Here is a 21,699-nt window from a genome sequence, read left to right on the forward strand (position 1 = left end):
GTGTATTCTCAACACAGCAGCCATTAATGATCCTTTTAAAACTTAAGCCAGGTTATGCCATTCCTTTGCTCAAAACTCTGCAGTGGTAACTATTTTATAGAAAACGAAGAACTTACAGTAGCTTACAAAGCCCTACAATGTTCAGCCTCCTCATTACTTCTTTGTCCCTTTATCACTTTGCAGTGGTCACTTGGGCTTCCTTGCTGTTTCTCAAAATTATCAGGCATGCCTCTGAATTAAGACTGTTCCACTAGCTATTTCCTCTGCCTGGAAAGTTCTTCCCTCTCCTTTTCCCTCCTTCAAGTCTTTGCTCAAACATCACCTTCTCAGTGACCTACCTGACCACTTTATTAAAATCACAACCCTAGCACTTCTGATCTTACTCTTCTCCACTTTATTTTGTATTTTTTGTTGTCACTTATCACCTATTAAACTATATAATTTACTTATTTAAAATGTTTATTATTAATCTCCACCCCTACTAGAATATCAGCTCCATGACACAGAACTCTTTGTTTTGTTTGCTGATGATTTTCAGTAGCCTATAGCAGTGCTTGGAACATTGCATGTGGGGGGCAATGTTCTAGTGACTTGGATTTGTCTGCCTAAATCTCCTTCTCTTTGCCTCTCTTATACAAAGTAAGTGAAAATAAGGGAATAGAAGAAATACATATGTATGGATGGATTTATGTTATTGCATGGTTAAAACACATATAAATGTCTATATATAAGAATAAAATATTTTCTATCTTAACATAGAAATAATAATTGAGTAATACTAGAATGTAAATATTTTCTTGCACATAAATTGCTGTCTTCATCAGTAGTTTGAATATATATTGCTTGGTTTTGATAATATTCCGTAAATACTGTTGCTGAAATAGGAATTGTATTCCCCTTTTCTACACAAATATATTCTCTATGCCATCCATAGCAAGACACTGTTATAGAGAACAATTATCATTCTGATTGTATATTCTGTTTGATGGATTCTTCAAGCCTTATAAGATCTCATTTGCACCCACTTTAAAATGAAACTGTGTTAATTGGCATCTTTTCATTATTAAATATAATACATAATTGGAACACATCTTTCGGGGTTTTCAACTTATAGTTTCAATTCTAGTTCTAGGATAAGGTGGTACAATTGCTCCATTTTGATTGTAAATTCCTATATTTATTTGAGCAATATCTTTTCTGAAAAATGACCGATATTCCTATATGACTAACATAATAACCCTTCTTTTTTTTGCATTCTGTAGGCTTACTGTTCCTTATTGCTCCATGTCCCTGGTTAGAATATTATTATTATATCTTATCAAGGGAGATTTACCTGTTCATGAATCACTTTGTCATGTAAATATTTCTGATTTGACATGTGCTAACAGTGGGTAACTCAGTTATATACCACTTTAGGAAAAGACAAAGTAAATTATAGCTTTTTTTTAACCTGAAATTTAAGGAGCAGGGCATCCTAAACCACCAGATACTATTTTGGTATAATCTATCACCTTTGTTAACGTTTTATTGGATATAAATCATAACATATCAGGTTGCATAGCGACAATATGGTTCACCAGGCATTCTATTTTTATAACTTTATTTAAAACTGACATGTAACTTGCTGTACCTGAAACCCCAAGTGAGCCAGTTATTGGAGTGTAACAAAGTTTTGACGTCAGAGTAGCTATTTATTCTACTGGAAACCATTAGCAATGCATTACCCTTTGGCACTGCTGTTTTTTGCAGAAACATGGTTAAAATTTTATGACTGATTTTGACCAATTAGATTTCTTTCCCTCTTAGAACTAAAAAATTACATATAATACATAAATATATATGCATGTGTGTATATATAATATGCATATGCTTTGTATTCTTAAGATATATAATATATATTTAAATATGCTTATATATGTGTATATATATACTAACATTATACATATTAAGCCTTTTAAAAGTTTCTTTTTAAAAGCCAAGCATTATTGTTTTATTTTTCTTAATTTAATGACTGATTACTATTTTATGGAAGGGGATTAGTTGCATATTATTATTGTTGTTTATTACAATGGATATGGATACTGCATAGCTCTACCATGTTTGTTGGCATTATTGCTGTTGCTCTATTTCAAGAGGATTCCTTAGCACTTGTTTACTTCCAACAGTAGAGTCTTTAGAAGTGATGGGAGTGATACCATTTTGTACAAATGTAATATAATCAGTTACAGACAGGTTTTCCTCCTGCTTAGCTTTACTGCTTTTTTCCCAAAGGTACTAAAATATACTCTGTGCATCCATGCATGGAGTTAAAGTCCCTTGACTTCTGAGCCAGCCAAGTGCCAGCTTACATGCTGAGCTCTGCCAGTGCATTTCAAATTGGATCTGAAGGGACCACCATTTGGAATTAAGAAGAGGAAAAAGATTTCAGTTTTTTATTTAGTGACCTAGCTGCTCTTAAAACCCTGTATGAAACATTGCCAGAATTGTGTGTATGGAATAACTCAGTCATGTCAGTTAAGGAGATGCCTGCATTTAATCTGAGGAGAGAAAGTTATTCTCTCAAACTTTAGTGTCAGACCTCAGATTCAACAATCATTAGTACTATTATTTTTAATGTGGTATTTACTTATTAATACTCACATTTTAAAATTGAAGTATAGTTGATTTACAATATTATGTTAGTTTCAGGTATATAGCAAAGTGATTCAGTTATATATATATATATTTGAGATTATTTTCCATTATAGATTATTACAAGATATTGAATATAGTTCCCATTGCTATACAGTAAGTCCTTGTTGCTTATCTGTTTTATGTATATTAGTGTGTGTCTGTTAATCGCATATTGATTGTTTTTCCTTGGAAAATTCAAATGCTTATACATAAATGTAGTAGGAGAGCTCCATACTGGTAACCCTTTCAGCATGTTATAATTTTTTCCAACTACATCTTTTTCTCCTGAAACCCACCAAGACTCTTTTGAGATGCAAAATGTATAGGATGAGTTCCAACCCCAAAAGTAGTATATTTCTTACAAAACATCATAATAGCCCAGTGGTTAAAAGTAGAAGCACTGGAAACAGAACAAACAGGATTAGAATTTCAACCTCTCACTACCTCTGACAGTGAACAGATTATTTCAAAATTCTGAGTTAGTTTCCTGACCTGTATAATAGGTATAATAATGACTAACTCAAAGATTATTGTTTTTGTAAGGATTAAATGAAATAACAAGCATAAAGCCCTTAACTCAATGCCTGGCACATGATAATAACAATAAATGGTAGCTATCATTTGTGCTATTGGACTTAGTAACTCTTGTTGTCTCAGAGGCAATACAACATGGTGCTTAATAGTACAGGCTTTAGAACTAGACTGCCTAGGTTAGAATTCCAGCTCTGCTGCTTAATTGCTATGTAACCCTTCAAGATGTTTCTTAACTCTGCTGCCTCAGTTTCCTTATCTATACAGTGGGGGAATATAATACTACCTACCTCAGGTATGTTTGAAGATTATACGCTTTATACAAAGAGAATGCTCAGAACAGTGCCTGACACATAGTAAGGGTTCAATAATGTTAGCTATTGTTATACAAAAATTACTGAATATGGCCTTCCTGGTATTTGAGAGGTATTTTAAGTCCAGATCTGGTATTTTATAATGATTAAACAGGCCCAGATATAGAAATGATTTACCCAAAGACACACAGCATTTCTGGGCATTTTAACATCTAGCCCAGCAGTCCTGAAAATGCCTTTCAATAAATATTTATCGTAAAACTAATTTAAACACAAATGAAATAACCTAAGTAATTGACCCCAAAATCTGAATGAATTCATTTTAGTACTTACTGCAAAAATGTATTATTTCAGATTTTATTTTTGCACTTTTTAAAGTTGAGATATGTAGTTCTTCCAGGAAACCTTGTTGTGTTGGCATGAAGCTAACCTGGTTAATTCTGATTCAAGATTGATATTTGGATAGTTCCTATTCTCAAGTGCACGTAAGTTTTTCATTAGGCAGATAATGTCAGTCTGATAATACTTGCCAGTGGTCTAGCCATCCACATTGGTGGCATAGATGCTAGGTCTCTATAATTCCATTTCTTTACTGCCTCCTCCTCCTCAAGAGTGGATGCTAAAAGTAGAGCAATGAATAGACTTTTTCTCCTGGCATGCCATTCCACCTTTTCAAAAAAAATGTATACATAGCTCTAGAATTACTATATTAAGAAGGTGTTCAATCAGTTTCATCAGAGAGATGTGCAAACAGATGCCCTGAATCAACCTCTCAAAGCTATCTATAGTAATACTTTGACATCTTGGTCTTAGAACTAACTGACCTAAGTTTAGTACTTAGCTTTACCACTACTAGCTATGTGACCTTGAACAATTCACTCATTATCAAAAATTTATCAAGTACCCATTCTGTTCCTTATTACTGTGCTAGATTATCTTATAGAAAGATGTATAGGAAAAATATTCTCTAATCTCAAGTTTCAATCATCATAAAGTAAGGAGAAAAGTGTTTATATTATATAATTTATAGAATTGTGATGAAGGTCAAAATGTGATTAAGTTAAAACATTCTGTGAATCATAAAGTTGTGCACTGTTATGAACTCTTACAATAGGGACCTTAGTATCTAATGTAGTATCTGACACATAGAAGTATTCAGAAAGTGTCTGTAGCAGACTGATTTCCTTAAAAATCTCAAAAGCATCTTATCTGTGTATAAAGAATATTAACATTTCAAAATTTAAACTTAAAATCGAGATGATTTATTCTTTTGATTTGATTTTCTAACTGGATTCCACATATACTCAGAATTATGTCGAACATCCCTATGGAATTTCCTAAAATAAAAAGTAGTGTGGTCTTAAAGTAATTTTTATGTTTGCAGTGTTATCAGCAGGCTCTACTTTCTGCAATGTAATGTTGGGTTTGAATTAAGAGAAATTATAAAATTGATTAAATCTATTATGGCCAACAACTGTTATTATTTTTATGCATCTAGAGCCACAGCCTCCAGACTTTAGAATAATTTAACTTATATGTCATATACAAATCATCAGTTCCAGGTTTGAACCTAATCACGCAGTCACCCTTTTGCAAAATAATGCCACTCAAGACGTACATAAACTAAATTCATCCTTTGTTTGGGAAATTATCTCCTGCTAATGTACACTTGGATATTCTTTTAAAATGAGAAATGATATACAGTAGTCACAGAAATAAAACTAAGCAACCGAAAAGTACAGAAAAACCTTTTCAGAGAGAGGTCATTGGAAAATAGTATGGCTAAAAAATTTGCTTCTGACACATATTCAGCTAATTAATTTGCATTTACAGAGGGAATGCATTTTTCTTACTCCCTCTGAACTTAAAAAAGCAATGAAAATTCACTAAAATCTCACTATCAATTTTTAGTTTTAATGACTTTTTTCAAGAGGTCAGAAAGGCCATATTTTCTTTTCCTTAAACTAAAAACCATTAGCTATTTGCCATAATCTTGTTATATTATGTAATAACCACACTGAGTTTTGAAACTAATGAGAACCACCAATAGGACAAAGGTTTGCAGGCTGTCTTTTCCTTCTCTGGATGCTTTATTTTAATATGCATCATTTTAATATGTTGTCAGAAGTGTTGTCAGTGAGTATTCAAGATTACAGGAAAAACATGGTATGTCTTCCTAGAGCAACAATTTGACTTGTTAAACTAAACATTGTTTTATAATTAAACATTATTTTATATTAAAATGAATATAGATATATCATAGAGTAGATTAAAATGTGCATTAATTTAAAAATTCAAACATCAGACTGAATTTTTAGCTAATGACTGCTCTCTTCATTTGAAAAGCAATACTGACTTCCATTATGGATTCTTCCTTCATTTTAAAATACTTGGTTGTACTTAGTGATTTTTATTTCTTTATTTAAACTGAACTTAAATTTACAGTGCCATTTTAAGTCCACCCATCAAAAGATACTAGGGTAGGAACTGGTAATTTCAGACTTACACACTAGAGTTAGGACCTGTTGATGCATAAGGACAGCTTAGTACCCTCACAGGACTTCCTTGTGTTAGTGACCTCATTGCTCATCACCAGTAAGTAGAATTTCTCTCTTCTCTTTGGAAGGGGGCGACACACAACTAATATTCCCAAGCCTCAGCGTTCCTAGCAGCTGCCATCCCTTGCCTTATGAAGCAATTGTTATCCTTTACCATAACAGTAAGCATTTAATTTTTCTTACTCTTTTTCTTTATTGTTGTTGTGCGTACTTAGTGTATAAAAGCTATCATCAGCCTCAAGAATTTGCCATTCCTCTTGGTCTTGATAGACATACCTAAACCTATTTTCTTTTTGGCCATATCTAACCATTGCTCCTTAAAGCAGGAAAATCCCCCAAATATAGCATGTTTGTCTTGATGTTGATTTTTTAGGATGGTAATAAAACATCCATAATTTGTAAGCATTCTCCAGATGATCATGATATTCACCCTTAATTAGAGACCATTAGATTAAATCATCTGGTCCCTTCAGACCTGGGTTCAGGCAGTCATCCAAGCACCCGGCGTCATCAATGCCAAGCATTCAAAACTATTAATGTTTAAGTCATGAGAGATCTTCCTGAATAACTGATAGAATCAATGGGATATTTTGGCAGTGTATATGCATGGTGATTTTTTAGAGGTTGAATTCATCAGAACTACTTCAGAACATGTAAGTTTTACAAAATGATGCCCCCAAAAGATGGACACTTCTTATTCCAATTATCACACGAAGCTTTATAGAAAATTGGATAAGAGGGTAGTATGAAGGGAGTGGGTTTATCTAGCATAAGGAGTCAGAAATATTAGAAATCATAGAAGGAGCAGTTTAAACGTCATTTCGCAAATACTATCTGATAATTATTATGCAGAGAAAACCAACACTCTTACGTATCTCTGTAGATATGTAAAATCTCTGTACATATGAAATAAAATGCATTTTTTCTGGGACTTTTTAAAGTGCTCCAGAAGGGAAAAAAGGATACTCCAAAAAGGAATTTTATTTAAATAGTATTGTAATGCCAGCCTTCAAATTAAAGCACTTCAAAGTTTCCTTCCTTATTGAATGAGTTAAATTTAAACCTTAACTGAATTCCCTGGCTTTGGTTAGTATGTATGAATTGTGAATTTTATTTCCTTTGTTAATAGAACATGCTAGCATTTTTTCCTTTGAGTATATTTAAGTTCTTCCATGGTAACGTAGGTTGCAAGATACCATGAACAAACTTCTTCCGTGATAATGTAGGTGGCAAAATATCATGAACAAAAACTTAAAATACACTATTTTAGGTTGATTGACTATGGTTATAAGGTGGTTCCATAAAACACCTCATGACTCTTAAAAATGTGAAAAATAAATGCCTGAAACTTAAGCCCTTCTAACGAGTGTATTGACTTAAATTTACAGGCTACACACTGCATAACTGTTTGTCCCTCCAAGGCCATATCAGTTTACTGTGTATCTTACGTGTATTTCTTAGCAAAGTATGATGGAAAAAACATTGAGTTTTTTATTACTGAGTTCTCATCTTTGATGCCTTTAAAAAATGTTAATGCCTTTAAAATCATCACCACTTTCATCATCAAAAAAACTTTCATTGAACACTTACAATCTTTTAGGTACTGCACATACCAAAAACTGTATAACATGGTCTATATGACCCGTAAAAGGTTTAAGTTCTTGTTGCAGAGGCAGTGTGATAAAAAGATAAATAACATTACAAAGTAACATGTACTGAGTGCCAAATGAATCATAAGTAAGCTCTACTGCAGTCTAGAAGAAGAAATTATCACCAATCATTGGAACAGTACAGTCCTTGATGAGAGAGAGAGAGAGAATGTGGGGTATGGGGGTGGGCTGGGTGATTTAAGCACAGAGGATATAGATATTTTTATGTGAGAATTACATGGAATCAAGGATTAAGTGTTTGAATATCATTTAAAAAAGTAAAGTGAGATGCCAAGAAAATTAAGCAAGGAAGCAGTTCTTGCCAAGAAAATTTTCTTATTAGAATTCTTTCTTGTTCATTTTCTAATGTCTTTTATAATATAAAATTAAATAAACATCTCTATGAGGGGCCCAAGTGTAATGAAACCTTCTCTAGGCCATGTATTTGGGAAAATTGCATTTTTATTTGGTATTTCTTTTAGCAGTGGATATCTATTTCCCGATTATATTGGCCTGAAACTGAGACCAGAAGAATTTTTCCGTTTTAAAATCCTGTTGTATATTCATTTAATAAACATTTTCTAAATCCCTACTCTTTTAAGACAATTACAAAAGTTGTCTCTCCAGCCCTGACCTCTCTCCTTAGCTTCAGTACTATTGCATGTTCAACTGCTTCACAGACCTTGCCAAGTGGATATCAACCTAGTGATATCATCCCTTATATATGTGGCTGGATTTGATATGCTCATATTTTGTTAACTTTTGTTATTTTGCCCATGAGAAAGATTGGCCTTTAGTTTTGCTTTTTTGTAATGTACTTGTTTAATTTCATAGCAGGGTTATGCTGGCTTTGTGAATGGCTCTTTTTCTGTTCTCTGGAGGGGTTTATATCAAACTGATGCTATTTTAACTGTTTGGAAGAATTCATGGTGAAGCCATTTAGGCTTGTTGTCTTCTCTGTGGAACGTTTTATAATTGCAGATTTAGTTTCTTAATGCTTTTAAGACTATTTATATTTTACATTTCTTCATAGGACAGTTTTAGTAAGTTATGATTCTTCTGGGAAATTTTTCATTTGATCTAAATTTCAAATTTATTATCGTAAAGTTCTTGATAATGTCCTATTGTATTTTTAATGCCTGTAAGATTTGTAGTGACATGTTCTTTATTTACCCCTTATGTTAGTAATTTGTTCATTCTCTCTTCTTGATTACCCTTATAAGGGATTAAACAATTTTCTTAGTATTTTCAAAGAACAAATTTTTGTTTTTTCTTTAATTATTTCTATTGTTCTATTTTTTTTTTTTTTGCTCTTGTATTTATAATTTTCTGCCTCTTTTTAGGATTTTAATTTGGTGCTATCTTTTTCATTATTATTATTATTGAAGTAGAGTTGATTTACAATATTTTGTTTGATTTTGTTTGATTACAATTGTTTGTTTGATTTACAACTATTTGTTAGTTTCAGATGTACAGTAGAGTGACTTGGGTGTTTGTTTTTGTTTTTTGCAGATTATAGTCCATTGTAGGTTATTACAAGATATTGGGTATAATTTTGCTGTGCTATACAGTGAATCCTTATTGTTTATCTATTTTATGTGTATTACTTTGTATCTGTTAATCTCATACTCCTGATTTCTCCCTCCTCTCCTCCCTCTCCTCTTTGGTAACCATAGGTTTGTTTTCCATGTCTGTAAGTCTGTTTCTGTTTTGTATATAGATTCATTTTATTATTTTTTTAGATTCCACATATAAATGATATTATATAGTATTTGTCTTTCTCTGTCCGACTTATTTCACTAAGCATAATACCCTGTAGGTCCATCCATGTTGCTGCAAATGGCAATATTCCATCCTTTATGGCTAACATTCTATTGTATGTATGTATGTGTGTGTGTGTGTGTGTGTATATATATATATATATATATATATATATATATATGTATATACATACACCACATTTTCTTAAGCCGATTGTCTGTTGATGGGCACTTGGGTTGCTTCCATGTCTTGGGGTGCATGTATCTTTTCAAATTAGTTTTCATTTTTTCCATATATATACCCAGTAGTGGAATTGCTGGAACATATGGTGGTTCTGTTTTTTTGTTTTCTAAGGAACCTCCCTGTTTTCCATAGTGGCTGCACCAATTTACATTCCCACCAACAGTGTACACGGGTTTCCTTTTCTCCACACCCTCTCCAGCATTTATTCTTTGTAGACTTTTTGTTGATGGCCATTCTGACCAGTGTGAGGTGTACCTCATTGTAGTTTTGATTTGCAATTCTCTTAATTAGTGATGTTGAACATGTTGAATTTCATGTGCCTGTTAGCCATCTGTATGTCTTCTTTGGAAATATGTCTATTTAGATCTTCTGCCCATTTTTTGATTGGATTCTTTGTTTGTTTGATATTGAGTTTTATAAGCTATTTGTATATTTTGGATATTAACCTCTTGTTGGTCACATCATTTGCAAATCATTTTTTATCCTATTCCATAGATTGTTGCTGTTATCGCTTAATTTATGAAACAAGAATGCATAGATCATTGATTTTCAGCATTCTTTTATGTACATTTAATTTTGTGGATTTTTCTCAATAATGATTTTAGAAGTATTCCACAAGTTTTGATGTGTTGCATTTTCATTAGGTGGTAAGTTATGTTGTACTCTTTAAGTATTGTTTAGTTTAAAATATTTATTAATTTTCTTTATTTTCTGGATTATTTAGAAGCCTATTACTTAATTTCCAAACATTTGTGGACTTTCTAATAGGACTTTTCCTATTATTGATTTCTACTTAAATTCCACTGTGCTTAGAAAATATACTCTGTATGATATCAGCCCTTTGGAATTTGATGAAACTAGTCTGATAGCCCCAGCAGATAGTCTATTTTTTACAAATTCATTGTGTCTTTAAAAATATATACATTCATGTAGTTTTGGAGTATGGAGTTTTTTGTGTCAGTTAAATCAAACTTGATAATTGTGTGTTTCAAATTTCCTATATGTTGTTCTGCTTAGTCAATATTTACTAAGAGTGATATTTTAAAATCTACCATTATGGTTATATATTTATCCATCTGCTTTTAGTTCTGTCAATTTTTGCTTCATATTTTGAAGCTTTATTATTAGGGATATAAAGATTTGTAATTTGCATGCCATTTGGTAGATTTGACCCTTTTATCATGATAAAATACCTCTTTTTATTTCTAGTACTGTTTCAATCTGCTGTATCTGATACCACCTTTCTTTTGTGTAATGTTTGCATTAACATTTTTTCCATCTTCTTATTTTTGACTTCTCTGTGTCCTAATAGTTAATTTGTCTTTTATAAGCAGCATATCATTGGATTTTGAAAATCTTTTTTAAATTAGAGTATTTAGTCAGAATATTTAATATAATTACTGGTGTATTTGGGTTTGGATCTGTCTACTATCTTCCTGTTAGTTTTTTATGTATCAACCTGTTCTTTGTTCCTTTTTTTCTTCTTTATTGCCACCTTTATTGTTATTATCATTCTATCTTCTCTCTCTGTTTGCTCATATGTTATACTTTATTGTACTATACTTTTTAAGATTACCCTGGAGAACACAACATGTGTAATTGTCTTATGAAAGTCTAATATAAATTAGTACTTTAACCTCTTCCTGGACAATGGAATTTCAAAGACTATAACATAGCCTCCGAAACTGTTATTCCAGAACAGAGGAATATTACTCCATTGAATACATTTTGAAAGGGTAACTGAAAGATAGAAATATAATTACATTTCATCATTTCTAAAATGTGTTTTATTCAAGTCAATATATGAGTTGTGAATAAACGACTAAATCAATTTTTAGCAAGTATTTCCTGAAGGAAAAGACAATGGTCAGTAAAGATAATGCTATCAAAGATTTTGAGCAGATTATGCAGAACAAAAACAACATCTTTTCGTTCCATCTCTACAGTGTATGAAAATATTCTTTGAGCAAGTGTATCTTTTAATAGTGTTTAAAAAGTGATCACAATTAATATGAAAATCAACATATCTTGGACCTTTATGTAGTATGGTAAACATTAACATATCAAAAAGTGAACAGTTCTCAAACTATAACAAGAGCATGGTGAAATGGAAGGAGAAATACAGCCCAGTAGCAGCACATAAAAGAGATTGGAGAAGAATTCTTTATAGTCAGTATGGCCCTGCATTTGGTGTGCCTGGAGCAAATCCTTGCTACTGCTCCCAACTTTCATTTGGCAGCACAGTGACCAAATCATAAGAAGAATCTCTAAGGGAAGAGAAGCAGGTGGGAACAGAGGGAGAGGTAACATTTACTGAGGGCCTTCCTTTGCCTAGGCATCTTAGTAGGTGTCCTCATGTACACTGATTAACATACTCTTCACCAAAGCTTTGTGAGTTTGGAATTGCTCCGTTGCCCACATGGGACAAATAAAGAATCTGAGTCGTAAAGGGATAAATAATTAAAAAGTTAATAATCTGATTCACTCTGACTCCAGAACTTACTGAGATACTTCTACCATACCAGGCTGCCTCAAAGGGGAAAAACTTAAATACCATGAGACACAGGGAACTGAAACTGAGGGATATTAAATAACTTGTCCAATACCACAGGGTTAATAAGTATCAGAACCAATTTTTAAACATAAGCCTTTTGATGCAGTCTCCCCTTTCTGCTCTACCACTGCTGTTTAAAGAAGAAATAAACCATCTCCTCAGTGATTTATATACGTTTGTGTATATACCTTTCCATATTGTGTGCTGTTGTTCATTTTTATATTCCTGTATCCAGTACCTGGTAGATAATCCTTGTTCAGCAAATATTTGTTGAGTGCTGAATCTGCAGACCTATAGCTATGAAGATGTGGCAAACGTTGACAACAATTAAAGCATTTTAATAAAAAATCAGGAAAACTAGGCAAATTTATGGACCATGACAAGGTTATAATGATGAAGAGTTAGAGGTCTGAAATGGCACTAAATAAATAGAAACCTAGGTATTACAGTGTAGTGGTTAAGAACATGACTCTGGAGCCAGACAGGACTGAGTTTGCATTCTAATTCCAGCACTTACTAGCTATATGGCTTGAGTAAGTGACTTCATTCTCTGTACTTGTTTCTTCATCTGCAAAATGTGGGTTATAATATCACCTAGCTCATAGGGTTATCATAAGGATGAAATGATTTAATAAGTATAAAGCACTTAGCACAGGGTCTAGTACATAGGAAGCATTCTACAAATGTTTGCTCTTACCATTGCTCAAATATGAGCTATGCTTTCATCCACTGCTTTGGCTCCCTCTGAATTCCTTGCTTGGGGGGTGCCTAATGCAGTGATAAAAACAGCCGAGGCCCCTGCTCTGTGCCTACAGACCAATAAAATTTAATGACTAGAAAACAGGTAGCACACTGGGATTTCATGGATTAATGCTGATACTAACGTGAGAAAGGCTTGGATCCACTGTAATCAGACCTTCACCCCTGCAAAAACAATTTGGATTTTGCTCTTCATATCCTCTTAGGGAATGTAATCACCTAGGTATGCCCTCAAATGCACACACAAAATGAATGATTAAAGTAAATGACAAAGTGAACCCTGAAACGAACTTTAAGTGTCTGAATACATTCCTGTCATCTTCTTAAGAAATGTTAGTTTTCTTCTCTTCTTTACATTGTTCTGCTTGTCACTCTGGTCCATATGATCAGAGTTCTCTGCATATCCATCTGCTAGCTCAGTGTACCCTCAGATTTCACCACAGGGTTCCTGATAATGGACTGAAGATGGCCTAGTCTGTGGCTTAGGTGACTTTACATGAAGTTGCCTTCGCTGCTGATACTGACTTGATGCCTCAATTTTAGTGACTGAGCCAGTTCTAATAAATTATATGTCTAACTTATTCTTTCATGCCTGAATCTGTTTCCATATCCCTGTCTAAGACCTCAGTTCCTTCACAGCTAAATGATTTGTTCTTTTTAGAAAGAATCTGGATCTACTTTTATAATTCGTTGAGTAATCTATCCCTAACTGCTATCATTAGACTGTATGCAGTTAGAGGAATGATGAAGTTCCATGTTTAATCCTAAATCACGTAGTAGCTACTCTTACATCACTAGCCTCAGTATGTACTAGGATCCTTTATAATAAAACAAACCCAAAACTTGTACTCCAAGTGCAGATGACTTGCCAGAGTCAAGATTAACAATACTTATGATGGTCAAAGCCTCAAAAACTGGCTTCCAGGAACCAGGGTATTACTGGCACTCTATTGCTAAGTGCCTTATTTTTCTTGGCGTTGGGTTGTAGAATCTTCTCATGTAACATGTGCTTTGAGTCACAAGCAACATTTTACTTTACATCCTGGGGCTCCTAGGGTAATGACAAATGATGATGACAATGATAAACAAATTCTGTATGTGTAGTTATGGCTAAATGTCCTGGTTTGGCTCTGTTTTTGTGACCATCATGATCCTCCCTGGCGAATTCACACTTTTCTGTTACTTGCTTTATAACACTTGTAAAATACATATGCAAAAATACTAAGAACTTAAAATTTGAATAAAAGAGGAAGAAAGGAAGGAAGTAGGGAGGGAGGGAAGGAAGAGAGAGGACCTGAGGAAGGAAGGGAGAGAGGAAGGAAAGAAAAAAGAGAAGAAGAAAGAAAAAAGTGGGTGTGGAATCTGCCTACCCAGGAAAATTAGCCTCAGTATAATTGCATATGTGAAATAATGCCCCAGGGTCTGAAGTTAAGGCTAAGTTTTCAACAGTTTGTTGGTATACTTTTAGATGGTTTTTTTTACTATGAGAATAATCTAATTCTAGAAACATAACTGATATAGTATCAGAAGACTCTGCCTTAAACACATGATTTACTTTGTGGTGTTGTCTCATGGTTACTTTTTTTTCCCCATATGATATTCTCATACTTGTATATGATTATGATGAGGATTATATTTTTGTTACTTACTCTTTGTCATGCCTAAAACTATCTGAATGTTAGTGTTAAACAGTTGTGTTTGAAGGTGTCCAAGAATGCAAACATCTCCTATAAGATATTATTTTTATTTTACAATTATATTATTAGCTTTAAGCAGGATATAGCTCTAATGCTAAGGAATTAAGACTGGGCAATAGTGATTTGTTTGAGGCTTTTGCTGCAGTGTAAAGAAGATTTCTATGGTTCAAGATAATACCTGGATCCTAAAGGGTTGTAGAAAATATGTAGGTTAGAGATTGTACTAGATCTACAATAATTAACAAAACAAAACTGCCCAAGTACAGTGTGGAGGAAACAGGCTTAGCAGTGGTGTACAATGGTATTAGATAGTATAAGTCAACAGTGTGAAACAAATTCTAAAACTATTATGATCTTGAGCTGTATTAATATAATAACTAGAACAAAAGAGGAAAGAATTTACTTTATTCTGTGCTGATCATTATGGAGTTCAGATCTAGGGACATAGGCAAACCGGGACACATTCAGAAAAGAGCATCTTGCATGGTGAAAGACTTTTTGCGTAGAGAATAGCAGAAGAAACAAGAGTTGTATGATTTAGAGAAATGAACACCTGAGAAGCATGATAGCTATAATAGTTATGTTTTCCATTGCAAGTAAAAAAAAAAAAAACAACTCAAACTGGTTTTAAATAACAAAGGTAATTTATGGGCTCATATAACTCAAAAGTTCAGAGACAAGTTGGATTTTAGGTGAGGTTCAGTCTAATGGCGTGGTTAATCTTTCTCTCTGCTTTGTAGAGTTTTGGCCAAATTGGCTGCTACCCTCTCCCTTCTTTGGGCCAAGATATCTGCTGGCAATGATCAGAGCTATGTGCTTTTTCATATCAAGTGAGAGTCTGAAAAACATTTTTCTTCCCATAGCTCAATGGAAGAAAAGAATTTTCTTTCCCCAAGTCCCTAGGAAATATCTCTTGTATCTTATTGGCCAGAGGTGTGACACATGCCAATCTTAGAAAAAATTATAGGGGCCATGGTGGTCATGTGTGCAAATTAGCTTAGCTAATCAGAAATCCACCTCTTGAGCAGAGATATTATATCCATTAGGATAGAATTCTCAGGAGAAACAGAACCAGTAGGAGATATACATACATATACATACACACACATCATATATATATATATATATATATAGAGAGAGAGAGAGAGAGAGAGAGAGAGAGAGAGATTTATCCAAGGAATTGACTTGCATTGTGGGGACTGGCAAGTCTGAAATGGTAGGGCAGGCCAGCAGACTGGAAACTATGATAGGAGATGATACTATAGTCTTGAGATTGAATTTCCTTTTCCTCTGGGAAACCTCATTTTTTGCTCTTAAGGCCTTTCATCTGATCGGATGGCACACACCCACATTATGGAAGGTAATATCCTTTACTTACAGGGAACTGACTGTAATGTTAACCACATCTAAAAAAACTTTCACAACAATACCTAGATCATTGTTTGATTAAATAACTGGCTACTTTTGCCAAGCCAAGTTGACATATAAACAATCATGGATATGATCATTCTCTCCCAAGATACAAGGCTGAAATTTTGACGTCCTGTTGGAAAAAAGAGACTGGCAACTAAGAGGTAGCCAACAAGTATCGCTTACAATAACTAACAATAGATATGTAACAGGCTGCCATGGGTTTTTAATTGTTTTCCATGGACTGATACCTGGGACAAAAGTTATAGAAATAGTGAGGAAACAGCCAGCAACTTCACTAAAAAACAACTGACTAAAAAAACTTTTAAAAAACCAAAAACCAATAGTGAGTTTTTATTTACTGGGAATGTTCAAACACGGGCTAAATGACTGTGAGGTGAGGCCTAAAATTTAAGCCCAGTATTATGTGTTCTTGACATTTAGGGAAAGCTGGAAGAATCTTAAATGGCCTAACCACAACTTTTCTTCCCCACTGTGCTTCCACAGAGAAGGTTCCTAGCCAAACAACACTCCTTATCAAAGCGATCAGGCATAATACCTGCTTATCCCTGAGTAGCAGGTTTCAGTTCCCTGCCAGCCCGTGGAATTATTCAAACAAGCCAACACATCCTTTCTTGGGCATGCGGCACCCTACCCTATTGATACCATAAAATCTGCTCCTCACAGCCTGTCGTCCACTCTGTTCCTGAGTGCAGCACCCATGTAGCCATGCATGGCATTTGGTGTCCTCCTCCCCTGGGCTGTGAGTGGATGTGATTAATAAACTCCTGTCAGTCTCATCTGTCCAGTGTCGGGTGCTGTGTGTTCACTTGACCATTTCCATAATTTTAGAATGGGAATCCCTTCCTCACCAATGGGGTGAATGAGAGATATTAAAACAATGAGTCTCCTCCCCACCCTGCCCCCCAGCAGTGATGGTGGAAAGGGAAAAGATTCAAACATCAATTAAATAATTGGAACAAATGATTTGTGAGTTGCCTTCCAATCCCAAGATTCTACTATTTCTGTTTTCAATGCTAGTATTAGCATTCATTTTATATTTTCCAAATACAGACACAGCAATTTGTCTGTCTCTACTATTAGCACCCATGAGATTGTTTTGCAAACTGTTTATTTATATACCTTTCTCTCAGCTCAAAGCTCAGAAAGCCATGATTTATTAATCTGTTTATACCTCAGAATAGCATAATGCCTGACACATAGCAGATATTTAGTGAGTATTTGGTGAGTGAATCTGAAAATCACTTTCTCCATTGGAATTTGAGAAAAAATTACCAATGAGCTGTGAAATTCTCCTTAAACAACATAACATATAAGTAAATATCATAGATATGAATTCCCCAACACTGTTGAAATCCACCCTCACTCCATACACCTGTAGATGGAGGGAATGAGGTCTTGGGAGTGTTGCCCAATTTTTCTCTTCTCATTCCCCTTCCAAAATGCATGCCAGTTGCCCTAGGGCTTCTGAAGAACCCTGAAGGCAGCATCTCACTTTGTGTAGGAAGGAGAATTAATATAGCTGTAAGGTGATCCCAACTCCTTGCCTGTCTGTTAATTCTGAATGCTCCATTCACTTCAGAATCCCTGCTGAGAGCTAAAACATTGCTTCTGTAAGAAGGCATTTATTTTAGGCATAGTTTCATTCTTCAAGTGTGCAGCTACACAGCACCCCTATCCTGAATTATGTGAAGAATATGGAGAAAGCTAAAATGGTTGGCTTGAAGGTGTTTGACACATAATAAGTAATAAAACAGAAAGAAAAAAGATATTTAAATTGGTTTACTAGTTAAAAGTTAAATTTACTTTTTTCCAGTTTTATTGAGATAATAATTGACATATAACACTGTACAAGTTTAAAGTGTCCAGCATAATGATTTGACTTACATATATTATGAAATGCTTACAACAATGTTTAGTTAACAGCCATCATCTCATATAAACACAAAAGAGAAAGGGATTTTTTTTCCTAGTGATGAGAGCTCTTAGGATTTATTCTCTTAACAACTTTCATAAATACTACACAGTAGTGTTAACTATAGTCATCGTGTTGTACATTACACCCCTAGTACTTATTTGTCTTATTTATCTGGAAGTTTGTACCTTTTGACCACCTTCATTCAATTCCCCTTACCTCATCCCCCACCTCTGGTAACCACAAATCTCATCTCTTTTTTTACGAGCATGGTTCTCTCTCTCTCTCTCTCTCTCTCTCTCTCTCCCCCTCTCCCTCCCTCTCTCTCTCTCTCCCTCTCTCTCTCTCCGTCTCTCTTTCAATCTCAAGATTTCACATATAAATGAGATCATACAGTATTTGTCTTTCTCTGTCTGACTTAGCATAATGCTCTCAGGGTCCATCCATATTGTCACAAATGGCAAGATTTTCTTCTTTTTTATGGCTGAATAATATATATATATATATATATATATATATATATATATATATATATATATACACATCTCAAGTTCTTTATCCATTCATCCATTGACAGACACTTAGGTTGTTTTCATGTCTTGACTATTGTAAATAATGCTGTTATGAAAATGAGTGTGCTGATATCGCTTCAACATAGTGTTTTTATTTCTTTTGGATATATTCCCAGAAGTGGAATTGCTAGATGATATAGTAGTTCTATTTTTAATTTTTTGAGGAACCTCTATACTGTTTTTCATAGTGGCTATACCAGTTTACACTCCTACCAACAGGGCACAGGTGTTTATTCTTTTGATAGAATGGCATATGTTTCTTTTCCCAGCCCAGAGATTTAAAAATTTTTTTTTAGAAAAAAAATAATAAAAAGACTGGTCCGACCAGCAAATTTTTCTAATTCATGAACTTATATACCTTCACAAGGTATAAAATAAATTGTGTTTATTAGCAAGAATAAAATTATGTTAAACCACCTCTGGTGTTGAAACCAAAGATGCAGAGTTTCCATATCTGTATGTCCTTATATAGTATAAAGCATGTGGTTGGCACTTAGTAAACATATGTTGGTTAAATAAGCTAATAATAGAATGTGCTCCCTTTCATTGATCCTAGACCTTAAGAAAGGCTTTAATATGACATAAGTGTTTTTTCCATCTCCTGGGTTTATCCCCAGTAAACAGATCCGAGCCATCCTGAGCCAGTTCAGCCAGGCAGAAGCCTTACTAATGAAAGCTGGAGTGCAGCCAGGGACTTTGGATGGAGTTCTTTTGGACCTTGGGTGTTCCTCCATGCAACTTGATGCCCCTGAAAGAGGTTTTTCCCTTCGGAAGGATGGTCCCTTGGACATGAGAATGGATGGTTGCAGGTGAGTATTGATAAAGCATTTCTCCTCATAACAAGAAATCAATTTCTCAAAAACACTCTGAATTTAATTTCCTTTTAAGACTGTAGAATTCCCATCACACGCCCACACCTAACACTATCCATACATAATAAATCAGTTTTGTTTGCTACTCATTATAGGCTTTAGTCTTTCTCTAGATTTGGGATTCTAAAAGAAAAATCATTGCAGTCTTTACACAGAGTAGTGAAGAGGATAACTTTAATACTGATTTTCTTTTTTACAGATACAATGTGATCTTTTAGACTACTAACAATATTAATATGATACTGAAGCAACGGTTTCATTTTGGTGCAGGCCCAACTATGCCTTTTGTGAAAAGTAAAAGGAACTATATTTAATGCATATTCTCTTGAATACTGCATAAAAGGCAAGATCCTAGAGGTCAGCAATTGTGTATTTTGTCCTGTTTCCTGTACAGTCACTTGGATTCAACCTTCTCCAGAGAAACTAAAATTTATGGTACTAAATCAGACACCGTACTGTGTGTAAGACAGCTTTACACCTCCTCTTCATTTCTCACCACCTTGGAAATACATTTGTTCTCCATCATTTAAATAGGTAACATATATTAAATAACACAAAGAGGGTCACATTCTAGGAAAGTATAGGATAATTTCTTTTAAATCTAAATTAATCTTAAAAGCTTAGATTAGCACTTGTCTCTATGCCCAACACTGGCCCAGGAACTGAATAGCCTGTACCTACGAAACAAAGCTTAAGCGTATTTTTCTCATTTTATGCACCCCCTCCACCAAATTATTTATCATGGCCCCTACATTTGGGAAGCTTACTTTCTAAAAGAGCATTAATCTTTCTTCTATCTAAATTTGTAAGCTATTCTGTTACTAATCTGCAATTCTAGACCTGCACAAACATTTCTACTGAAACAAATGTATTTTCCAACATTTCTTCCAATCTGTCAGAAGGACCTTTATATGAGAAATTTAATGTCCAGTTTAAGTCAACAATTTAATATTGAGTTGACTTTGACTTTTTTTTCCCACAAACTTCTTTGTCTCATGGTAATTATTCACATATAGCCTTTTCCCCATGTTTCGATATGACCTGTTAACTTAGAGTGTGACTCATACTTGTTGGAACCTTTTTGTTCTGAGTCTTATACCTTCATTTGCACAAATTGGCATTCATGGAATGAAGAATGTCATAAAAGAAAATAATAAAAATCCTTTAAAGACCAATGACTAATAGTAAAGGTCAAATATCTTCTCATGTTTGGAGATTGAGGTTGTTGTGCAGAGGTAATAAAATGTGAAGCAAATTTCTGCTGTTCCTATGTCTTACTAAGGATGCCTTCTGAAATACAGTGAACAAAGCTTCTAGTTAATAGTAATAAATCCCCATATTGTTAATGTAGAGACATCATCAAACTGTAGTCTATGAATGAGGGTTCCTGAGGTTCTCCCCTACGAACATGAAAATAAGCCCTTGAGAATTAAAGTCTAAGTCAATATGTAATGGATAATAATAGTATTGAGCAAATGTATCTTGAAAAGCTGGATGGCTTCCAGGTAGATAGCATAGGCTGTAAACTAATCAGAGATGTTAACATATCTGAAGAAAGTTCATGGCATTCAGAAAGGAGGAGTTGGTTCACATGAATTCATAGACAAGGGAAAGTTGGAGATGCAAATATGTTCAATGCTAATCTAAGTGGTATTATGGGAAGAGGGAGTCCAAGCCAATAAATTTGGCCAGTCAGATCCTGGAAGCTGATATTTCCCTGTGATGAAGATGGATGCAAGAGGCTTTCTTAACCTGTTGCCATTTAACAGTGGAATCTTACAGCATAGTCAATTCTGTACTACCCCAAGTTCAACAATAGCTTTCAGATTATAGTAAGTTCTCATATAGCAGAAAGAAGTTCCCAGCTTCAAGGACTTGCAGGTCTAGCTCTGTTGTCAGTTGTATTCTTCACTAGAAGGTAATAAATGAACTGCCATAAATTATGGCAATATTTATGCAATAAATTATGTTAATATTTTCTTTCTCTCCTGAGTGTAGTCATTTGTAAGTTGGTGATCTCTGGAGGACTGACAAGATCTCTTAACTTTTAATTTGGAGGGGCAGATTTTGTATGTTAGCTTCTTCACTATTTGAATGCCTATTCTGAAGCCTCCTAACAGCCTATCAGTTTTCCAGACTATCGCCCCTTTTGCCTTGTAGCCCTATGGAA

The 21,699-nt window shown here is 34.2% G+C and overlaps 1 protein-coding gene across 8 annotated transcripts in view; it reads left to right on the forward strand.

The window, feature by feature from the left end:
* The window catches only part of METTL15 (methyltransferase 15, mitochondrial 12S rRNA N4-cytidine), a 372,683-nt gene that overhangs the window by 132,023 nt on the left and 218,961 nt on the right, over positions 1-21,699 (forward strand). For all 8 annotated transcript variants that reach the window (XM_082476635.1, XM_082476636.1, XM_082476638.1 and 5 more), the window contains one exon: positions 19,275-19,466. In XM_082476635.1, the coding sequence (XP_082332761.1) occupies positions 19,275-19,466 (192 nt within the window). The remainder of the gene's footprint in view (positions 1-19,274; positions 19,467-21,699) is intronic.

Source organism: Balaenoptera physalus (genome assembly GCF_965194825.1).
Source record: "Balaenoptera physalus genome assembly, chromosome: 10".
Classification (NCBI taxonomy): domain Eukaryota; kingdom Metazoa; phylum Chordata; class Mammalia; order Artiodactyla; family Balaenopteridae; genus Balaenoptera; species Balaenoptera physalus.